Source organism: Anopheles funestus, chromosome 2RL (genome assembly GCF_943734845.2).
Source record: "Anopheles funestus chromosome 2RL, idAnoFuneDA-416_04, whole genome shotgun sequence".
NCBI classification, from domain to species: domain Eukaryota; kingdom Metazoa; phylum Arthropoda; class Insecta; order Diptera; family Culicidae; genus Anopheles; species Anopheles funestus.
Window position 1 is genome coordinate 88,975,543 of NC_064598.1, and position 21,440 is coordinate 88,996,982.

General features: G+C 41.4%; 2 protein-coding genes and 1 long non-coding RNA gene across 8 annotated transcripts in view; all 3 read left to right on the forward strand.

The window, feature by feature from the left end:
• The window catches only part of LOC125762164 (potassium voltage-gated channel protein Shaw-like), a 75,581-nt gene extending 55,460 nt beyond the window's left edge, over positions 1–20,121 (forward strand). For 4 of the 6 annotated variants that reach the window (XM_049423995.1, XM_049423992.1, XM_049423993.1 and 1 more), the window contains one exon: positions 18,062–20,121. In XM_049423995.1, the coding sequence (XP_049279952.1) occupies positions 18,062–18,462 (401 nt within the window). In that variant the 3' untranslated portion in view covers positions 18,463–20,121. Of the gene's footprint in view, positions 1–13,579; positions 14,046–18,061 lie in introns of all 6 variants that reach the window. The other 2 variants (XR_007418170.1, XR_007418171.1) reach the window with 2 other exon arrangements.
• The window catches only part of LOC125762213 (uncharacterized), a 226,263-nt gene that overhangs the window by 139,183 nt on the left and 65,640 nt on the right, over positions 1–21,440 (forward strand). The gene's annotated exons all lie outside the window — the stretch shown is intronic.
• Positions 230–2,286, forward strand: LOC125762181 (uncharacterized). The gene is made up of 2 exons (XM_049424020.1): positions 230–1,243; positions 1,580–2,286. The coding sequence occupies exons 1-2, from the start codon at positions 241–243 to the stop codon at positions 1,951–1,953; spliced, it is 1,377 nt and encodes a 458-aa protein (XP_049279977.1). The 5' UTR covers positions 230–240; the 3' UTR covers positions 1,954–2,286.

Below are 21,440 nucleotides of genomic sequence, written 5' to 3' on the forward strand. Positions count from 1 at the left end.
TGTGCCTGCGTCCTTGCAGCACATTTGCACCATCGAATAAAAAGGGCAATCGCTACGAAAATTGATGCGTCATGGTTTTGGACCGATTCAGCTATCTGCACGGCGTGGATTAGGGCGCCTCCAACCACGTGGAAAACGTTTGTCGCCAACCGTGTGGCTGAGATACAGCATTTTACGAGTGACGCAAAGTGGCGACACATAGCTGGAGTCGAAAATCCCGCTGATCTGGTGTCACGCGGGATGGAAGTGTTGGAATTCAACAACAGCATGGCATGGAGACATGGGCCAGCATGGTTGGCGAAACCAGAGGATGTTTGGCCTATGTCTGATCCAACGGAGCCTTCTGAGGCAATTCAAGAGAAGAAGGTCTTAACAGCCGCCGTTGCGACGTGTACCAACGAGCTGTTCTTGCGTTGGTCATCATTCACTCGCCTGGTAAATGTCGTAGGTTATTGTCGACGTTTCATTGCCATGGTGCCACATCTGCGGCGCATAAGACGTGAAGGAGCCATGCATTCCAACGAAGGCAATGCGCATTCCAGTAATTCCGCATCTCCGAAGGTGTTGAGCGTTCTTGAGCGAGCAGCAGCGGAAGACGCTTTATTAAGGCTTGCTCAGCGTGAGTCTTTCGCGGAAGAGTTGAGTGATCTGCAAACGGGGAAACAAATTAGAAGGCAGTCACAGTTACGTCGACTTACCCCATTTTTGGACGAAAAGGGCATCATCAGAGTTGGTGGCCGATTGAACTTGGCGCAGCTACCCTTTCAGTCGAAGCATCCCGCGTTGCTGCCTAAGGGCCACCCATTGGCTCGATTAATTGCAGAGAGCTACCACAAGTTGCTGCTACATGGTGGAGGACGTTTGTTGCTGTCATCCATAAGGGAAAGATTTTGGCCCTTGAACGGAAGAATGTTGGTGAAAGCCGTGGTGAGGAATTGCATCCGATGTATTCGTCATCATCCTGCGGCAGCAGAGCAGCATACTGGTCAACTGCCCTCTGGTAGATTAGTCCCGAGTCGTCCGTTTGCGGTCACAGGAGTGGATTACGCAGGCCCATTGTATCTAAAGCCTGCGCATCGGCGGGCTGCATCGCTGAAGGCATATTTGTGTGTCTTTGTGTGTTTCACAACCAAGGCGGTTCATCTAGAGCTAGTGGGTGATCTTTCAACCGAAGGGTTTCTCGCTGCTCTACGGAGATTTACGGCGAGGAGAGGTGTTCCGGAGCACATCCATTCGGACAACGGTAAAAACTTCGAAGGTGCCAGGAACGAGCTGCAGGAGCTTTTTGCGAGATTGGGAAGTGAGACTGCACAGAGTGTCATCGCAGCGTCGTGCGCGGAACATGGAATCACTTGGCATATGATTCCACCGCGAGCTCCCCATTTTGGCGGCCTTTGGGAAGCTGCGGTAAAAACTGCCAAGCGTCACCTGTTTCGTCAACTGGGCAGTACACGATTATCGTTTGAAGGCTACTACACCGTTCTGCATCAAATCGAGGCAGCAATGAACTCTCGTCCGCTGCTGCCACTTTCCGACGATCCTAATGATTTGGCCGCACTAACGCCTTCTCATTTTTTAGTAGGTTCATCGATGACGGCGATACCAGATCCGGAACTAACGCACGCACACATAAACACCGAACAGCACTTGACCAAACTTCAACTACTGGTTCAGAAGTTTTGGAAACACTGGCAGAAGGAATACTTACAAGAACTGCAGAAGGACCCACGCATCGCTAAGAACGCTGATAACATTCAACCGGGGCGAATGGTTATCGTAGTGGACGAGCTGCTGCCAACTACTCGCTGGCCGCTTGCACGAGTCGTAGAGGTTCACCCCGGCGCGGATGGATTAGTACGCGTAGTCACGTTGCGAACACCTAAGGGAATTATAAAACGACCGATCACGAAGATCTGTCCCTTACCAATATCCAGTGAAAATGTAGGAGCATAAGGAAGTCAGGGAATATCACTTGCACAAAGCTTACGAATCACTTGTTACTTAACACTTTTATCCGTTTGCGATACCACGCGGTGTTTTGACATAGGCGAGCAAGGATAAGTTTGTTTGTTGATGGTACATCAAGGCGAGGAGTATGTTTACGTTTCGTAGCGTTACACTCATTTGACAGTTGAAATTTATTATTCCGATTAATGCATGATTGTTTTCACCGGGGTAGCGTTACGAACGCAGAGGTTAGTTGTGTTAGTGTAAGGACCGTTAGGGCTAAGAACCATTACGAAAAATCACTGCACTTGTAATAAAATACGTACGCCGAACGGTCAAGCGAGAAACCGCGCTCCAGATTAATTTTTCACCGTTCCGAAAGAAAACTAAAATTCACAACGTAGGGATCGATCGCGAACACATTGGATGATAAATTTTCTTATTTTTATCCATTTTTTCAATGCACCATGCTATTTAGATAATTTATGGTATCAAAGTTGTAATTTATAACTTTTTCAAACTTTTTTCAACCATTTTATCTGTAATAGTTTATCTCTTTCGGTGTCCTCTTACTATAATGATGTCGTATTAAGAACTTCCTTATGCTTTGCTATCGATGTGTAGCTAGCTCTAAGTAACGTATTTGAGTGTACTGTCGCTTCAAGTAATGTTGTTTAAATATTCATATTCCATCTAAGCGTATTACGCTTGGGCAACGTTCATTTTCTTTCGCTCGCTACTATCCGATAACCTTGCCCTTCTATCGAACAAGTACCTGTCAACTGCAGAACCCACAGCCCGTTTGCGTCATTCCGTATCGTGCTTCATTGATTCGCTCGAGCTCCAAATCGAGCTCCATTAAATGATGCAATTCCACCTATTTTGCAACACACCGTCCCACGTAGCATTCAATCGTTGCCGAATCATAGTTTCCGTTTGCAGAAACACCGCGCTCCCTGGAGCACGCGTCTGTACGGAAAAGATCGCCCATAACCATTCGGAATCAATGGCGGCACTCACTCGAACGGCGACGTCAAGCGAACGTTTCGACATTACCGTACCCATAAACGACGTCCACCCATTGGAGTGTACACCGAGAGCCTTGCTCGCTGGAAAAGGTTTCTGCTAACGAGCGCTGTAACTCCCGCTGCTCGATTGTAGCTCAGTTTTTATGTGTCACATTCAACCCTTGAGCACGTGTCGTGCTTTCAATAAACGTTCTACGGAGCGAAAGTTTTTCTTTATCACCGCGTTTGGTAAGGTTGGAAATAGTGCCCCATAATAAAAGGGTTTCCAGTGTGGTTGATGTGAAAATTGATGAACGTTTGTCCGACCAGCTTGGATAATATTATCGACTGTTTAGCTTGATTATGCTTTCCCGTTTTGATAGTCTTCTGAAATCACTCGAAAAGTTTTACCATTTCTGTTTTTTTTTCGAAGGGTTTTTGGGTGGAATAAAAGCACAAAATCGTCAAGTTTTTTCGCAAGCAAAAAATAGAGCTTTAGATGCTCAAAGGGGTTTATAGCCCCAGTACAAGGAGCCACGAATTTTATGCTTATTATTTTGAATACATTGGTTTGGAAAAATTATGCATGAAAGGAAAAAAATGTATTTTCATTCTACCTTAATAGTGTCGTTAGAAATTTCGTTCAATTCTCGACCTCTAACTCAAGAGTTTTTCCTATGTTTTTTCCTCCTTCAAGACGCCATAAAATGTTAATCATGTTTAGCCGCCTATTGATGTTTAATTCAATATCTTACGACACAACACATATTGTTGTAACAACTTTTTTTCGCTTCTTTTCATCTTTTTTTGGTCCTTATATTTTTTTTCTCCCCAAAAAAGCAATACATCTTACTTTTCCACTCGGGTGTGTGAAAGCAAACACCCATCAACTGCTTACCGATGGATGCAAAGCATACAAACTCATCAGCCCTTTTATGACTTTGCCGCAGCACGCTGCAGTAGTCGTAAAGCATGGTACAAAAGGCAAACAGACAAGCACCAATCTTAAACCCGCCATGCTTAGTTGCTCTGTTTGCCATGTCCAGATACTGCTGATAAAATTCCATTCTACGACGTGTCCTGGACATTCAACAGAAGATGGAACAGCAACAAACCAAAAACGATCATACACGAAAATCAAGCCCTCCTAATGCAGTGGCAACGTGCGACTATCGCGTATAAGCACATAGCTTCCTTTCACCCCTATAGTTCCGTTCACTATCATCAAAAAAAGAGTATGAAAAATCGTTGCAAAAGAATAAAACGCTGCGGTTGTGCCTGGGGGGAAAAAAGCGAAACCAAAAAAAAGCTTTTCACCATCGTTAGTTTGCATTGTATTTCGGGTGAAGCGAATTCTGGCGTGACTTTCTTCGTACAATGTTAATCCACCACTATTACGAGGAAATCCGGAAGCGAATGCTACCATCCGGTGCAATGCACCGGCGCACACACATTCAGCCTGCTTCGTGACGTTGCGATCATTTGTGCGGTGTGAACCCTTCCAAAGCAAAAACGGGGCAACAGCCGAAATTGTTGCAAATGCAATCCCCTCTAGGATGTATGCAGCAGTATGCCGGCAGAAGGGCGTATGCAGACCCGGTGTCAATGATTGTTGTCGTCCGCACATATTTATATATTTTGCATAAGCTCAGCCTGATTGCTTTGTAGTTGTGTGGCGCACCGAGTGCCGGATCCAAACGTTTCCGGCTCGTTCGCAAACGATCTCACCGAGCATCTCGTGTAGAAAGCGTGTTGTTAGCTGCACTTTGAAGCCTGCTTTCTATACAAACAAACAACAAGCACATTCAAAGATATACAAACTTTCACAAGAATAGGATTATAGTTTGTCGCCATAATTTGTGCTTCCGCACACCCACCCAAAAAAAAACGAAATGGCGGTTTCTGGTTTGTTTGTTTTGCGTGCAGCCTCGATGGTTCTTGAGATCACGAGATTGTATGAGCTTGTGCCGAAGGTTATCCGTGCAACATGTTTTCCAAACACGACGGGGATCCACGGGGATAAACATTCGCAAAAGGTAGCAAACTCATGTTACTGGCAATGTTTTATGAATGGGAGTGAAATTAGACCGAGCGCCGTCCCTACGGATCACCGCCGTAGACGAAGACAGCCTTTAACACCATCCAAACAATAAACTGTTTTCGGTACTTTAAACTTATTTGACTACCAAAGTAGATTTCAACTTTTCTTATGAATGTGTCTTCCAATTCTTTAAACATCCTTTGCATTGTCCGTTTTTCCTAGCTTTTCTAACAGTGGGAGTTTGAGTGTGTGTTTTTTTCCAGCTAAAAGTTTTCCTATTGTTCCCCACTATATCAACAATTGAATTCCGATTTCCAAACGATCAGAACCCCCTTTTCACTGCCGTCCATCTTCAACCAGCGTTGGAATGTGCTCTTGGCACAGGTGTGGAAATTCCACACTTATCCTAGTTACGAGCTGGTGAGTTTTTCTTTTCTTCACATTCCGAGAAAAACACACCAAACGGCGATCTATTCTTCACCCAAGAAAACACAGCGGAATGTCAAAAAACCAGTGTGTGGTTTTGTCTTTTAGCGTCTTAAAACTTTGTTTTGTTGTTTTATTTTATTCTCTTTTTTGAAAACTTTTGCTTCTTTTATTTCTCTTTATTTTTTTATATTTGTGCTATCACCTTAATTTTCCTTTGTGTTTCGTTTTTTTATTCCTTTCCTTAATCTTTTTTTCTCTTTTTCTTGCTTTTTTCTATCTTATTTTTCCTTTAAAGATTTCATTTGTTTCATCGTTTGTATTACAAATGGTAAAGCCATTGCTTGTCTGAAAAACTAACAAGAAACAGTGTGTTTCAAAGAATTAACGAGTTAACAGCAAATTAAAAATAAGTTTCCTTTAGAACCGTATTCAATTCCATAGAAAACTTGTTAGCGCTTGTTAGCGTTAAACTTATAAAGCTGTATCGCCTTACCTCGCCCTGTCGCTAGGCAATCAACTAACCTTCGCTAGCAAATCGTTTAATGGGTAAGAATCGGTTCCAAATTTCGCTTCATTATTTGCCCTTAACTTTTGCTTAATTTTATTTCCCTGTCACACGGTATTCCGCACCGTGTCGCCATGGGAAGTGCTCCATCTGGGTGGAAAATCGTAATGCCAACGGCAAATAAACTCTCGTAAAAGTAACCATGTTCGTACAAGTGTCACATCGCTTAGCCATATCACGGAATTGGCGATAAACGAATGGCCAAACTATTTTAGGATAACTTTCGGGCGGCCCTCCCCTTGGGAGTGTGTGAAGAGAAAGAGGAGATGGTGACCTCACTTGCCCTGGTGTACATGAAGACGGTACAGCCGTTATTGAATTAGTATCCTTGCCACTCCGCGCAAACGGCGCAGGGTGGCCGTTTTATTTGGCGCACGGAATGGTGGATGTCCTTCCGAAGATACATGCAGTGCCCACCAGCCCTGGGAAAATATTCTTCCTCCCGTCCGACACATCATTACCTCCGCCGGAACTGTTACCAGCACCACCACCGAGCACGGCAGTTAACGAAGTTATGCGCTCTGCTGGAAACTCAATCAACACGCACGTCAAACTGATACGGGTTTTCCACCGCTGACTGTGCGAAAGGAATCCGCTGCGACAGTTTTGCTCCTTTTTTTCCAGTTCGGTTCGGTTATATTTTCTTCGGCGACTGCTGGTGGCATTTCGTTCAGCATAAAGCTTCTTTTTTGCGTCACTCATCTCCTGATATTTGGATGTTTTAGTTGCCATACTCGCGTGAAGGAAAATAGTTTATTCTATTCATTTTCCGGATCACTTTTCTTACTTTCTTGTGTTTTTTTTCTCTCTCTTCGTGCATCAATGAATATTCATGAGGTTAGGAAAATCTTCACGGTCGAAATGCGGACTATTGATGTGGCCGTCATGGTCAAAGGTCACCAGGAGAGAAATACACATTATGCTTGCGCCGGTTTTGCCGAGTAATTCTACGGCAACAGTATAATCCTCCCGAGCTGGGGCAAGAAGTTTGAGGATGCATTACTTTTCTTCTTTTTTTTCCTGCGCCATTCGGCAAATCAAACAAACGTTAGGAAAACTTTATTGCCCTCTCGGTCACCCAGCGTACCGAGCGTGAGCCCCCGTTAATGGTGCGACGTTAAATGATGCGTATACTTTGTTGGCGTCGCTGTTACATTTCTTATTACTTTTGGGCAAGTTTTTCTACTGATTCATTTTGCGAAAATGTGTGAGATGAAAAAAAGTTAAATAGTCTTTTGCATAGTTTGTTTTATAAGGGTTTTTTTTCTTGGTTACACATTTAGTACATTATGAATAAAAAACCCTTATATTTGTTCTATTTATACGGTACATTCCGTAACATGGTAACACAGACACCTCTTTTTTGAGAGCACAAGAAAAAGTTATAAAAACGAAAAAACTCTTTTCGGCATGATTTTTGCAATGGTTTATACACTCTATTCCACATTTTTCACAGCTAGTTTACTTATTTTCTAAACCAAGTAGCAAAATAGTCCATTGAAAGCAACTACAGCCTCTTACAAATTCAACGATTTTTTATAAACTTATTTTCCCAGTAAATTGAATACTAAAAAATTAGAATAATTTTTTCCGTGTTTAGTTCTCTTTTGTTCTCAAAGTATTGAACTGTGAAACGTTTACAACCGACATAACAGTAATTCAAAGTAATCAAGCAAATGATATTTTTTTTGTTCATTTTAGTACTAACATAAAACCTTGTAGTGAAACGTGCATCATCTTACCTTGTCGCTATATCAACGAGTGCTTCGGAAATGAGAAGCATTCGCACAAGAAATGCTTCTTCACTAACAAATGGTAATAATAATTTGGCTTCCTCACATACCTTCCGGGATGTCTTCATCAGGTGATCGATATTCCACTCACAAAACGTGCCACACAACAAGACAACATCTTCAGCATTCGTTCTGATTTGGGCGAAAGCTCTTTGTCAACAGTCATGAAATCGCTGCTAAAACAAAGTGCACGTGACAAAACACGAGATCGATCTTGGCCGTCGTTCGCTCGTTTCCGCCGCTCGGAAACCGTACCGAAAGGATCATCTCGAGTGTCTCGTGGGAGTTAAAATTATATTTACACGCCGTGCCCAGCATTTATAACGAGGAAAGCAAACCAGACCAAACAGCTGCGTTCATTTCCCACCAATATACGGATAAGTGGCAGTGCCAGCGAACTCAACGGGATGAACGTTTAATCGTCCCATATCGGAGTGAAACAAAGTGTCCACTGTGTTGTGCCTTCTCCCCCCAGGAAGGGCTTCTTATTTATGCAGTCGAAAATAAGATATTCCAGGACAATTTTTCCTTTTCTCACACACCGTCATTTTTCATCCTATCTGTGCCAATTTAACTTTCATCCAGCTTGGAATATAGAACAGGTGTACTGATTGTTATGTAAATTAGGACAACACGGAAACATCCGCAACAATGTTCTTCCTGCATGAATTTGTGCACCACCATTGTGTTACTATCGAAGGATCGTTGAACCTCTCCCGGAAGGTTTTCTCTTTCGCTTTTCCTGCCGAAACATATGAAAATTTAAATCATAACCATAAGTCTTTTCCCTCGTCTAGCACTGTACGATGCACGGGTGTGTGTGTCTGCAAAGTAAAGGTTCAATTGCTCGATTCAGATTTAAACGATCGAATAAAGAACGCAACCCCATCGCGCCAATTATCGGTAATTGATGGTTGTACTTGTACGATTATTGGCTTTTCACATGGCATTGTATCGTTGCAATCAAGTCATTTAAATTTATGGTGCAATTTTATTTCCGATCTCAAATTGATTTTTTTTAAATAATTATCGAAATCAGGGAAAGAGGTCGAGAATCTGAAAAACAAAAATATATACTAAAAGAAATCCTTTACAAAAAAAAAGAAAAAATCATTTAAACACCAACATTTGTATCTAGCAATTGTAAATCGTGCACAATGACAATACGCCTAAATGTATGCAATGGTACTAACAGCATTACGCTGTTAAGATCATGTTAATACGTTATAAGCGTCTCATAAGCTCACCAACAGTCATTACGCGCGATTGAAACTTTCCACCGTACACTAATCGCTTTTAGTTTAGCAGAAGCATTGGCGCATTACGGGTCATCATCCGCGTTAGCAGCGTTTTATGTCCTTTTCGCGCGTAACCCCAACTCCCAACGAAACGGATGCAATTATTCACGATGATATGACCCGACCGCCAATGGTGTTTTTTTTTGCATGTCGTTCCCATCATCCATCTCCGGGTTTTCAGGGGGTTGAATTTAGAACAGGTTGTTTTTGCTTCCCACAAACACCCCGATCACTAATCGTTCTAGCGAGCTCATAAATTTACCACAAATGGGTTTAACCTTTTGCTGCGTGATATTTGTGCAACCTAATATTGGTGCCACCAGACGGAAATTATAGCCACTAAGATCGACACCATATATCATCGACTGTTCGAAAAGGTGATATAATATGAACACGCTTTGTGGTGCAAATAAATGTTTTTTTTTCTCCTTCTCACCCTCTCTCTCTCTCTCTCTCTATCTATCTTTTCGTGTCTGCCGGCTATAAGGACGAACGGGAACTTTTTCAATAAATTCGTAACAGATGCTAGATGCAAACATATCATCATTGCTTGCCGAAGGTTCAGTACTGCGTGTTTGTAAATCATGTCACGTACCGGAAAGCTTATTCTAGCACAAATGTGTTGTTTCACACATTCGGTACTGTTTAAAAACCTCCTCCAGTGAGTGTTAAAAGTACAGCGTACAGACAAAAAAAAAAGCGAACGAAAGAAAAACAAATCCTCATAACATATTTAAGCACTACAGGCACTTCCGGATCGATCGTGCACCCCGGAGGTCGGGATTTCACGTACCAGGAACGAGTAATTTATATCGATTCAAAGCTGCACTTTCACGTACGCGCAGCAAATACTTCCGCATTATGAGCACACAAGTGCAATATACGTACGTTGGCACGACCGATTTATTATCGTTCGTTTGGGGACACGGAAAGAAGGAAAAAAAACTCCTTTTCCCGTGGAATGTCCAAAATCGATAATGACGCGTTGTGAATAAATTTTAGAACATTCTATCGTGCAGAAGTTAGAAAAAAAATGATAGCTGTAGATTTTTTAAAAATATATTTAACTTGTGTACAAAAAAACGATGTTTAGGAAAATTTTCCATTTACCACCACGCAAAGGATTAAGCTTCCGGCCATTACTTCGCTCATCCAGGTGAAAAGCCATTTACTACTGCCATGGTTCCTTCCTCAAAAATGTATCCTTTATCCTTTTTTTGCAGCTTCTTTTACGCGCCCCCAAAAACCTTATCAAGAGCCTACCAACTCCGTAAATAAACCGTAATCCTTTCTACCGAATGTCTAGCCGAAAAGTTTTGAACGCGCCTAATTGAGCACCCAAGTACCCATTTTCGCAGTACTCCGCGACAATCGGATCGTTAAACCGTGAACCGACTAGCCCCTCGCTAGTCCTTCAGCGTAATGGATCGTAAAATGTTTGAGCGCAAAAATTGAAAATAAAATAATATTTCGCTTGCGAAAACACGCGGGCTCAAAATTGGAAGGTAAGGCCGAAAGTATCGGTCGTTAAACATTTTCTCCCCTTCTGCGACGCGTATTATTCACTTCAGCGGATTGACTCCATTTAAATCGACGATAGCTTTTGCTATAATCCTCTTCCAAGCTACGGTTCCGGTTCACCGGTGGACGGATCATTGATGATTTGTTGTGCCGGATGCTGACCGTTCTTTTCGCCTAATCGTCCTTCCCATCCATGCTTCGGGACGAAAAATAACCTTCCCATCGGTGGGCAACATTTATTTCTCACGCAGCTCTTTAAACTAACCCCACCGCTAGAAGGATTTCCCATCGACGCACAATTTATGATCATTATTTATGATGTTTGCCTAGTTTAGCAAAATGGCAGGCCGGGCAGCGTTCGGGCCGTCCTACAATAAATCATTAGCAATTTGTCAACCAGTCACATAGGCTCCACAGTTTTAATGTGACCCGTGCGCGTCGACAGGCGGATGGCAAATAAATTATCTTTCAATTCATTCTAAATTCAAATTAAAACCCCCATCTGACGGGACGTTTTGAAATGCGGACCCTGACGTGTATTCACACTGTTGTTGACACTGTTTCGATTCATTTTTTGTTTCGACACTCGGTAGATAAATATTCAAATAATTTTGAAACATTTTTCACCAAAAACATCCTTTCAGATAGCAGTTGATGATTAAAATTTGAATGTTTTTCTGACCCATAAAGTATACGACACAAACTAATCAAATATCGGGACAGCTTCCCATTTGCATGATCTATCTGATTTGAGCTGTTTGGTTCTCGGAACTGGACACGAAATATAAATATAATTACTTTTCAACATGTTTTCCATACCAAACATCAAACGGGTAAGGTCTAGTGGAGAGGTGATTTCGTTTTAACATGAATGTAATAAATCATAACTGTCAGTCACACGTCAGTGCAATTTACATATATGAAGTTTATGACGAAGGTACTGAGCACTAGTTTCCGCAATTAAACTATTGGTGAAGCGAATTCACATAATCTACAACAAATAATTGTTTTGATAGATCTTCTCAAATTAATGTCTTTAATTAGACTGAAATCTTGAACTTGAGCTTTTAAAAAGCTCTGAGGATTATACACATGTCGAGGTTATCGTCTCTTCCGGGAATTCTTCTATTCTGATAAATCCTATTTTTCATTACAAGAACTAGCTGTTTTCATTCTCTTAAAGTTATATAAGCTTCAAAATATCCCATCTTTCTTCCAAACTTTTAATAATGCCTTTTATAGCGTACTATTGTTGCTTCAGGCTACACTGAACCTTCTTACATTGACCGACCTACCTACTTTCTTGTCGAAAAATAGTGCACTCTGTGATATGAAACAGTCTGTTGCAACCGGTAACAAAACGACCCAACTAGAAGGATACGATTATTTATTATCTTACATCGGTCCAAACACGAAACACACTCACACTCTCTCGGAACGGAAGCCAACTGGAGCAAACGTTGTCCTAGTTCTTCATTTATTTCCCCCGGGAACAAGTTCAACCACCACCTTCTGGTGGCTAGATGAACGTAAGAAGTGTCTTTTTCGCTGTCCATGACCCCTGGCACATACACACCAGCTTCGAAAACCCAAAAATCCCCCCAAGGGTTCCGGTACATTGCCAATAAAGTTCAATCCCCACGACACGTTCTGCCACTGTTGGAAGGGAAAGAAAACCCGATGCATCTTTACTCTGCCACTGCCAGATCCCGGCGAGAATTGGCAACAAGACATACTGACATGCTGAACCTTGCGTCGTCGGTTCGTTTGTTCGTTGATCTTTTCGTCGTCGGAAGATGTCGGTGTCTTTTTGGGGTAGACCGAAATTCTTGCTCTCCCGCACATACCGGTTTGGAGCTTTCCAATGGAGAATAAATTCATATCAAATCAGTTACCCGTTTTCCCGGACAACGGTCCAGACAACGGTAAGGTACATCTGGTACATCTTCAGCCGAACGAGGCCAAACGAATCCGAACGAAAGAAGGTTCCTTCCATTCTCCGTGATAATCCATCGCCGATGTTAGCCGTTTTAGAACGGGAATGGGAATGAAAATTTATACCGAATATAACCTCAACTTTTGCTGCGTGCTGTGGTTGTGATGTCGTTCAAATCAGGCCCTCTACGCTACGGAAATGGTTTCTCTAACGATATTAAGCGCTGTTGCTCTGTCCTTCTGATACGCTCCTCCATTGCTCCTTTTTTACGAACCCTAACGATCGTTTTATATGCTTGACTTTTCCCTTCTGGTACCATACATCCCAATCAGCCATCACCGGCAGGACGTTTGTGTCGTTCTACGAGTGTACGTACGAGTCTTAAGGATGTGTGTATTTTTTTCCCTCTTCTTTCTCTGTCTCTTTCTTTCGTTCAATTTCCACCATCACCATCACATTGATTCACATTCGTTAATGCAATACGAACGAACTTCTTTCCAGTTTCACCCCCAATAAAAAATAAAGTACACCAAAATGGAAAAAAAAAATCCATCAAAATGGAATCGTTTTTCACCACCGCACCACCCGTTAACGAAATGTTGCTCTTTTACACCACCTTTCAACGTTTTATTGTTTCAACAATTTCCATCATCACTCCTGTATTTGGGATCATTTCGCATAACCGACCTACCGTGACGTTTCGTCGATCGATATGATCTTTTCCCATTTTTCTTCGCTACCCTTATCAACAGTCCTGTCTGAAATTAATCCCCACCACGTATAGCTCTTCATTTTGGGAGGACTTTTCTTGACGTCATAATGTGTCTTTTTAAAATATGAAACCAAGCAACGAAAAATCCCCGATTCCAGAACCAGCCATGATGGAGATGCTTCATAAACGTGGTTTTGATATCCTGTTCGTTTGTCATCCAGGGATTCCAGTTTTTTAGTTCCACGTTCCACACACACACTCACACACATCTAGCTCTATAATCGGCTTCATCTGATCGTTCCGTGCCCGTGATTTTCTCTCTCTTCACAGAACAAACCAAACGTCGCATCTCGAATGCCATGAATCTGGTCAAAGTCAACACGAAGCTCTCGAGAGACTAGGGCAGAAAGGGTCTCCCCCTCGCAATACAGTTGGGCACAAACAAATGCGTCGTCCATCTCTAGAGAATACGCGTCGGGGGGAGAGAGAGAGAGAGAGACAGAGGAAAAGCAATAAAAGTGAAACGGATTGGGCAAATTTGCCCAACGGTCGGTGAAAACTCCCAAGAAATCTAGCGAATCAACTAAAATAGATGAAATGTGATTTGTTTGATTTTATTGGATACCGACCACGGGCACATTTCCACTGAGCCGTGCGTGTATAAATGTGTTAAAAATATCATACCAACTCGTACCAATCCTTCACCAATGTCGATGTCGATCCTTGCCGGACGTGTTGATGTACCTTCCGGGAAGGAAGCAGTACGATTCGGCCATCCTCGACCTGTTACTGTCCGGTTAGCTATTGCTCGCATTGTTGCCCTCCTGTTCCAACATTTCTATTTGTTTTGCGTTTGGATCAGCATCAGTTTCCCCCCTCCGGAATGCTATGTTCAATACTACTGCCAATGTTCCGCGCCTGTCCGTTCGATTGTTCCTTTAATCCTTCAAAGATTATAGTGACTGTGACCCAATGTTGTTTGGTTCCGGTTCAAGAAATTTTGTATGTTACTCTCCTTGTTCACAAAACCAGTTTTTCCCGAAACCTTTAGCTTGTGTTCTAGCAGGACTATATTCTAGCAAACGGAAATCCTTAGCGTTTAAAAACCACTTAAAGGCACGCATAATGTGTTTTTTTTTAAACAGTTTATTGTTCATTTAGAGAACATCCTCAGTTCGGTTAAATCTAAAATTAAATCCGTCTTTAAATAGTATCTCGAGCCAGTAGTGTTCAGTAGTCCCGTTCAACATGTCATGCAACCAAGTTACTTTTTCTCCTGCTCCGTTATCGTACACTAAATCTAATATATTAACCATAAAACCACAGCATCATGATTAAACTTTCCAGCCATCTAACGACTTACAGAACTTGCTATCCGTTGATTTATTGACACGGGCAAAACAAAAGCCTTCAAAATGAATGCATACCAACAGCACACCAGCCTTTTATTCAGTGAAATAAAAGAAGTTTGTGACGCTTTTGTTGTGATTTAGTGGCTTGTGAGAAACTTTTTTTATCACCAATCGCTATCAGTTGTTCACGTGAATGGTAGAAATATTCTGCGCTGGGGGAGAAAAATCTAAAAGTTATATAAAAGTATAAATATGATTAAAGAGACAATTCATTAAAACTTAGTATAAATTAAAATAAATTTTCACTAAATTACATAAATTAGTCTTCCAAAATCACGTATGAGATAAAATTGTCCACGATTACAAAAAAGGTCCTTTCTCTTCATTACTCAGATAAGGACTTGATCGTTGCTTTTTTTTAATAACAAAGACCCATCTTCTGCCTCACCAAACTTGGGTGACTTCCCAAAAGGATAGTACAGAATATATTATCAAAACTCCTTTGTTTAAATTTTTCTGCACATTTTCCATGCGCTATCTCTTGCGGTAGAGATCCTCTTCTAGCTAGCTCACTGCAACGTTGCATTTCCTCATACATTTCCTGCCCTAAATGTTGACCACTCTAAACTGCAGGTGTAATGCAATTCTGGACCAGTAGGAAGTTTCCAGAAATAACCAAACACTACACCAACCCTCACGCTAATCTCCACACCAGTTTTAGACGCGTTTTTTCCTACATTTTTCAAACTATAACCCGCCTCGTGGTAGGGAAGCTAACATCCTTCACCAAACTAACGATGGTCAACTTTTTGGCATCGTTTATCACACCACAGGTCGAGATGAGGCGTGCAGTGGCAAACAAAAAACGCTCAGAAAGGGTGAAAGGCACAAGCTATTCACAACTAATTCTACCGCCCATTATCTCACCGGCAATGATTCTCTTTTTTTCACGGTAAACCACATCATCCTCAGGACTGATGAAGCATCATATTCCCGGCACAAACAGTGCTGCTGGCGAATTCTTTCCATCCGAAAGTTTTTGTGTAACATACACGGTGTGGAACTTTTTCCAACGAGACTCGGTCGGATGTACACACATGCTATTTTTCGCTCAAATCTCTCATCCAACCGACTGATAACGCAAGCGTATGGAATGTTGTTTCATCCAAGCGAATTGTGTTGGGTTTTTTTTTTCGTTGCATCAATTGACCCTCATCCGTTACAAACTCCATCCATCCGTTGATGGGAATGTGTGCTAGAAACCAAACAAAAAAAGCTGACTCCATATTCCCCACGGAAATGCTGCTTCATACGGGATATTTTTCACTTCGCGTACGATCGCGATACAAACCCGTTGAAAGGTACCGGGGGCCAACAAACAGCACCGCGTCCAAATATTGATTCTGTTGATATGCTCAGCATTTTTGTCCGGTTTTATATTGTTTTTTTTTTCTCCTCCATTCTGTGTGCGTTTCGCAACACCGTGTGTCAATATTGAAGGCAAAAATGGTACAAATTGGCAACACGAAAGAAAGTGTTTTCAATCATACACGTGTACGATGGAATGGTTTCAATGTGTGGAAATGGTAGCTTGTGATGTGCTTTCTGTGGAAAGTAACGTTCAAAAACACAACTAAATTCTACTGACATAAATCCCCGCAAGGCACCGAAATCCTGCGTAATTAAATTCATTCACTCGGGCAAACTCCGGTCTCCGGTAATTTTGTTGCTGCATACTTGCCAAAGCCGGTTCCAGCGTTGGTGCGAGATTATAAGCTTGAGTTTGAGCATTATTTGAGCAGCATGAAATATCTTCAGATTTTGCTGTGATTGATGTCGTGAGCTTTCCGGCTTGAAACGATCCCATGCTTAGTTTGTGGGTGGGTTATCTGAATGCTAATGAATCATGGTGCAATAATGAAACCATCTTTCTGATTTACTACACCTTATTACAAGTGGCAGCAATGCGTTCAGGGTAATTGTGCATCAAGCCACGCTGCTTGTACTGGTTCTGAGATTTGATGTAAATTTTTAATCGTTCCATAAATAATCCTCCCATCCCCATAAGTGTTATATCCATCGCTGCCTGTATGTGTTTCTTATTGCCCTTCGTGTGTTTAATGTCCAATTGATAGTTTCATGTCGTCGTCTAATTCCTTCTAGCGTAGTGGCCGTGTGTTGTAGTGTTGTAGTCCTTAGATGTACAATTAGCTGTCACACCTTGTCCCATAAGTGTCTGTGTCCTGCTTTGCCAAACGTTTTCCCATCACCGTACGTTTCTCCGGTTGATATTGACATCTTATTTTCCCTTAACCGTACACATGCACGCACCGTCTACAGAGAGTCATCACATTTAAGCACGCGAACAACATCCCTTCCATCTACTCATCCACCCACTCTGCCCATCTGTATCCACATTTGAGGCACACCTTAGCGTCGTCTGCTTAAAGATTAAAACAAATTATCTCAAATCTCCACCAGCTAAGCTTCATCATAAATTAACTACACGCACTAGCGTTTCATCCACATCCTGGAAAAGAGCCAGTCCCATGCTTTCGCGTGCCTTTCTAATTGTGAAACATAAGACAACACATTAACGCAACATTTGCCTGTAACGATCGCTCCAGTTTTGGACGGTTTATCAACCGTTTCTTGTTCCAACTCATAATGGGATGAATAGTTTCTTATAATTATCACAACACAGGTACATAGAAAGAGGCGAAATACATACATTTGGAGTTTATATAACAAACATCTCCCTTAAGAATACAATTTCAAAACGCTTTAGAATAAGGCGCCTAAGTTTATGCTATTTGCATCACAAAATCACCTTCATATGTCCTATTTTAAGCTGATCACTTTCAATATAGTCTACATTTAATCGTTTCCCTCGTCAATTTTCATTCGTTAAGTGCCACAAGACATTTTCATCCCATTTGAATCATTTCCAATAATTATTATACTTCTAATATGATACACTTTAAATAGTTAAATATTGTCGATGTTTATGTGTTGATGGGTTTTGTCCGTATTCTTTCACTAGTAATCATTGATGTTAGTATAATGAAAGCATTCGTATTCCCAATATCTCTCAAAACAACTCCCTTTTACTGTAGATCCTTATCGTTGGGTGGTTTCCGAGAAATTTCCTCAGTGTCACTGTTTCTCTTCTTCTTAGTGATTCGTTTGATGTTCCATGTTGGCATCCTTCTATCGGACCGTGTATCTTTTCTATCTCTTCTCAACCTCACTGTCACTCCTACACGTGTCTCTTTCTCTCTTTCTTACCCTCTGTGTTTCTCTCTAGCATCTGTTTGATGGTTTTTTGATTGTTTGTAGCCATTTCAGGCATGTTGTTTACCTGTGTTTCCATCCCCAGCCCTGCCCCCGCCTTCGGATTGGAACATTCAATTTGTCACTAATTTTGTCACTGCTTTGTCTGGCCCACCCCATTACCCAGGTCCGATCGGTGCTAGTATCGTCGCGATGTGCCCGAAAAATGTTGGCCTGCACACCAATCCAGCCCTTGCCATGTGTAAGCCAACGTTCGAGGTACGGCCACCGAGTATTGCGCCCACACCGATGATGCTGGTACCGCGTGACGCTAGCTACAAACCGACCGTCACCACACCGACAGCAAACAGTGGTACCGGAGCGAACCTAGCATCACTCACCAATAATGCGACCAGTACCAACAACAACAGTACAACCGTTGCCAACAACAACAGTACGAAAACGATCGCCAACAGTAACAGCCAGTGCAGCATCGTGAAAAGCACTAGCGGACAGCTAGCGAACTCGGTAAGGAAAAGCAATGGTACCACCGCGAAGGAAACGGCCGAGGAGAAAAGTTTTCTTTGAGCGTTTGTTGCCATCGTTATGCATGCACCGAATCGCCCGAAAGTATGCAATCGCCAAGCACCGCCAACGGTATGCCAAACACCTAACCATACGCAACCACATCGTACGCCATCGCGTAAGAGCCATGTAAATATGAAAGGAAAAACTCGTTGTATATGATATGTATTTGCCACCAGCAGAAGTTGTGGTTGATGGTATGTATTGTTCTATTTCTCTTACCTGCTCAGATAGTCAGAAACCAAAATTCACAAAGAAAATCAAATCTAACACGTGCTCCGAATGCAAAGTGTGTGTGTGTGTGCGCGTATGTAAGTGTGTTTATGTGTAAAATAATTGTATCGAAGCTAAAAAAAAATTCACTTGCTGCAGCGTTACACTTTGTATCGTTCAAACGGGAACGAACGGTGGTTCAATTTTCAATTATGCCTTCACACTTTGACAGCGCCAAACGGCACCACAATGACACGCATAGGCTTAATCAAATATGTATAAAAGAAAAAGTGTAAAAGATGCGCGTAATATAAATAAATGTGAATATTTTACACTGGGTACGCTCTAAACTGCTCGATGCGCTCGAGTGCTTCGTTATGGTGCTTTGTTTTACAATTTCTCTGGAGTGCATTTTCACTCAAACAAACAAAATATGAGATGTCCTTGTACAACACAAACCACACATCCATCTACATGTTCTTAAAGCAAAAAAGGTTTCCCTGAATCGAAAGAATGTTTGCTGTACTTTTTTCTACCCTTTTTTCTAGCGAACAGTTTTCTGTTACTTACAAATAGCTACAATGGTTTTTGTGTTTCTTGGAAAACGAAATAAATTGAGTTTAAATAAAAGTAAGGCTAAAGCTTCACTCTTAAACAACAGTTTAAGAAGCTCTAAATGAAACAAACAAACAAACAAAAACAAATGCAAAAAGTTAAGCAAACAAACACAGAATCATAAGCGTTGAATGTGATAAAAGTAGATTTAAAATATAAACAAAAGGAAAGCTAAATCCTGTGTGGCAAAACAAACCAAAACAAAAAAGCAAAGAAAAATTACGACAACCCGATCGATTCAAATGTAAAATTTACTACTTGGCTAAGTAATATAGAAGAAAAATAAATAAAAATCTACATAATCTTGATCCTCTAACCACTGATCAAGTGGCAATGTACTTCAAATTGCAAATGCATTCAATTAATGTAAATCAAAACAGAAAACTAAGCAAAAGCAAAGAAGGACAAATAAAGCATAACACTAAACTATCGTCTGCAGCTGACGGGTGAGGCGCAAACTTTTACTTGCCGATTATCACTGTTAAGAAATTATGAAGCTCTAAACAGAGAACAAAACTCCGAGAAGGAAAGTAAATATGCAAAACCAGACAGAAAGAGCTGCTTTGCCGCAATTCAACAAGGTGAAGTGATAGAGAAAATCCCATTTGGGAAAAAACACACCCAATGAAGGAGAATGAAAAAAAACGAATGAAGGGAAAATGAAATCATAAGATGACACTTGACGGAGAGAAGGAATTAATTGAGATGGTAAGAGAGAAAACAAAAAACCAGCAAAAAAAAAAGATGAAAGCGTTGTCATTTATTGTTTTTTCACTCCCATCTGAAAAAAAGAATGGAAAAATATGAATCGCCAAGCAAACAAAACATGACAAATGCAATTTTATTTTGTTTGATTTGTGTGTGTGTGTGTTTTTTCCTTCCTTCGTTCGTTTTGTTTTAATGTATTTACCTATTTTCTTATCCGTTTGGTGAATGTTTATCCTTGGGGATTTAATCCGATTTATACGTCCTTTTCCTGAGGAACAGTACGCTCCTCCCGCCATCGAGGTTATGTTTTGATGTTGGAAAGAAAGCATTTCACTGAACATGAAATATGGTTATGATAACCTCGTGCACAGTCACCGACGGTGGATGAACGTAAGTGTTGAGCAATTATTCATACAACACAACAAAAAAATAAAAAAAACCGATACCGAAAATAAAAATAATTACCAAGAACGCTACGTGACAAAGTGGGGTGTTTCTCTTCATCATTAATTTTTTTTTTGTCTGAGAAATTCTTTCCTATTTTCCACCCCGAATGAATCCGACTGTTCGTTGTTAATGTTAATTGTTTGCACCTTTTCTTTTTTTGAAGAATATCTTTTCCTTTAATGGCCTCAAATACTGTTGCGAAATGTTTTTTGGGACCATTTTTCTTGATTTTTAAAACAGATCCTTAAGCATATTCCTGTTTGTAAACCATCCGACGCGCACGTTCTTCGTGCCTTCGGCTTACTTTTCCAAGATTTATGCTCCGTTTTTTTTATTTTTTACTCTTCCCGAGATGCTTCAATCTCTGCTTCCTGTACAATGGTACATTAAGATCGTACTACAATGGAATGTACCTTTTTCCCATCTGCCACTTGATGCTAAGGAAGTCCATCCTTGCACTTCAAGTCCACCGATGCAATCTTTTCATGGCCGAGGTCGGAGAGTTTTTTTTTTGTAGCTCCAAAAGCCTCCCCATCACGACTAACCGGAACACGGCGCTTCGCTGGTGGTAATAAAGTACGAGATTAAAATTTCATTCTGTCCAAGAACACCACCGTGTACATTTGGAAATGCTCTGTTTCGTTTCGTTTCGTTTCTGCAATGGACACGGCAATAGCCGCACAGCAACAAACTAAAAGTCCTTGAACGCAGCACTACCGAGAAGGATGGAAGCAGGTCGTTGGAAAACTACATGGCACAAATTGCACTACAACTCTCAAGCGTTTCTTTTTTTCTCCTTCCTTTTTTTAGTATATTTTTGTACTCGTTTCTCAAAAAAGCCATCCACCAGTAGGCTCCCGGGTGGTACGAAAAGTTCATAAAGAAACCATTAAACTCAAGTCAATTGGAGAAAGTTATTCCCATTTTGCTAACCCGGTCCGGCCGCCCGGATGGACGCATTCTACCCCGATGGAATTAAATCAGAACGAACGATACAG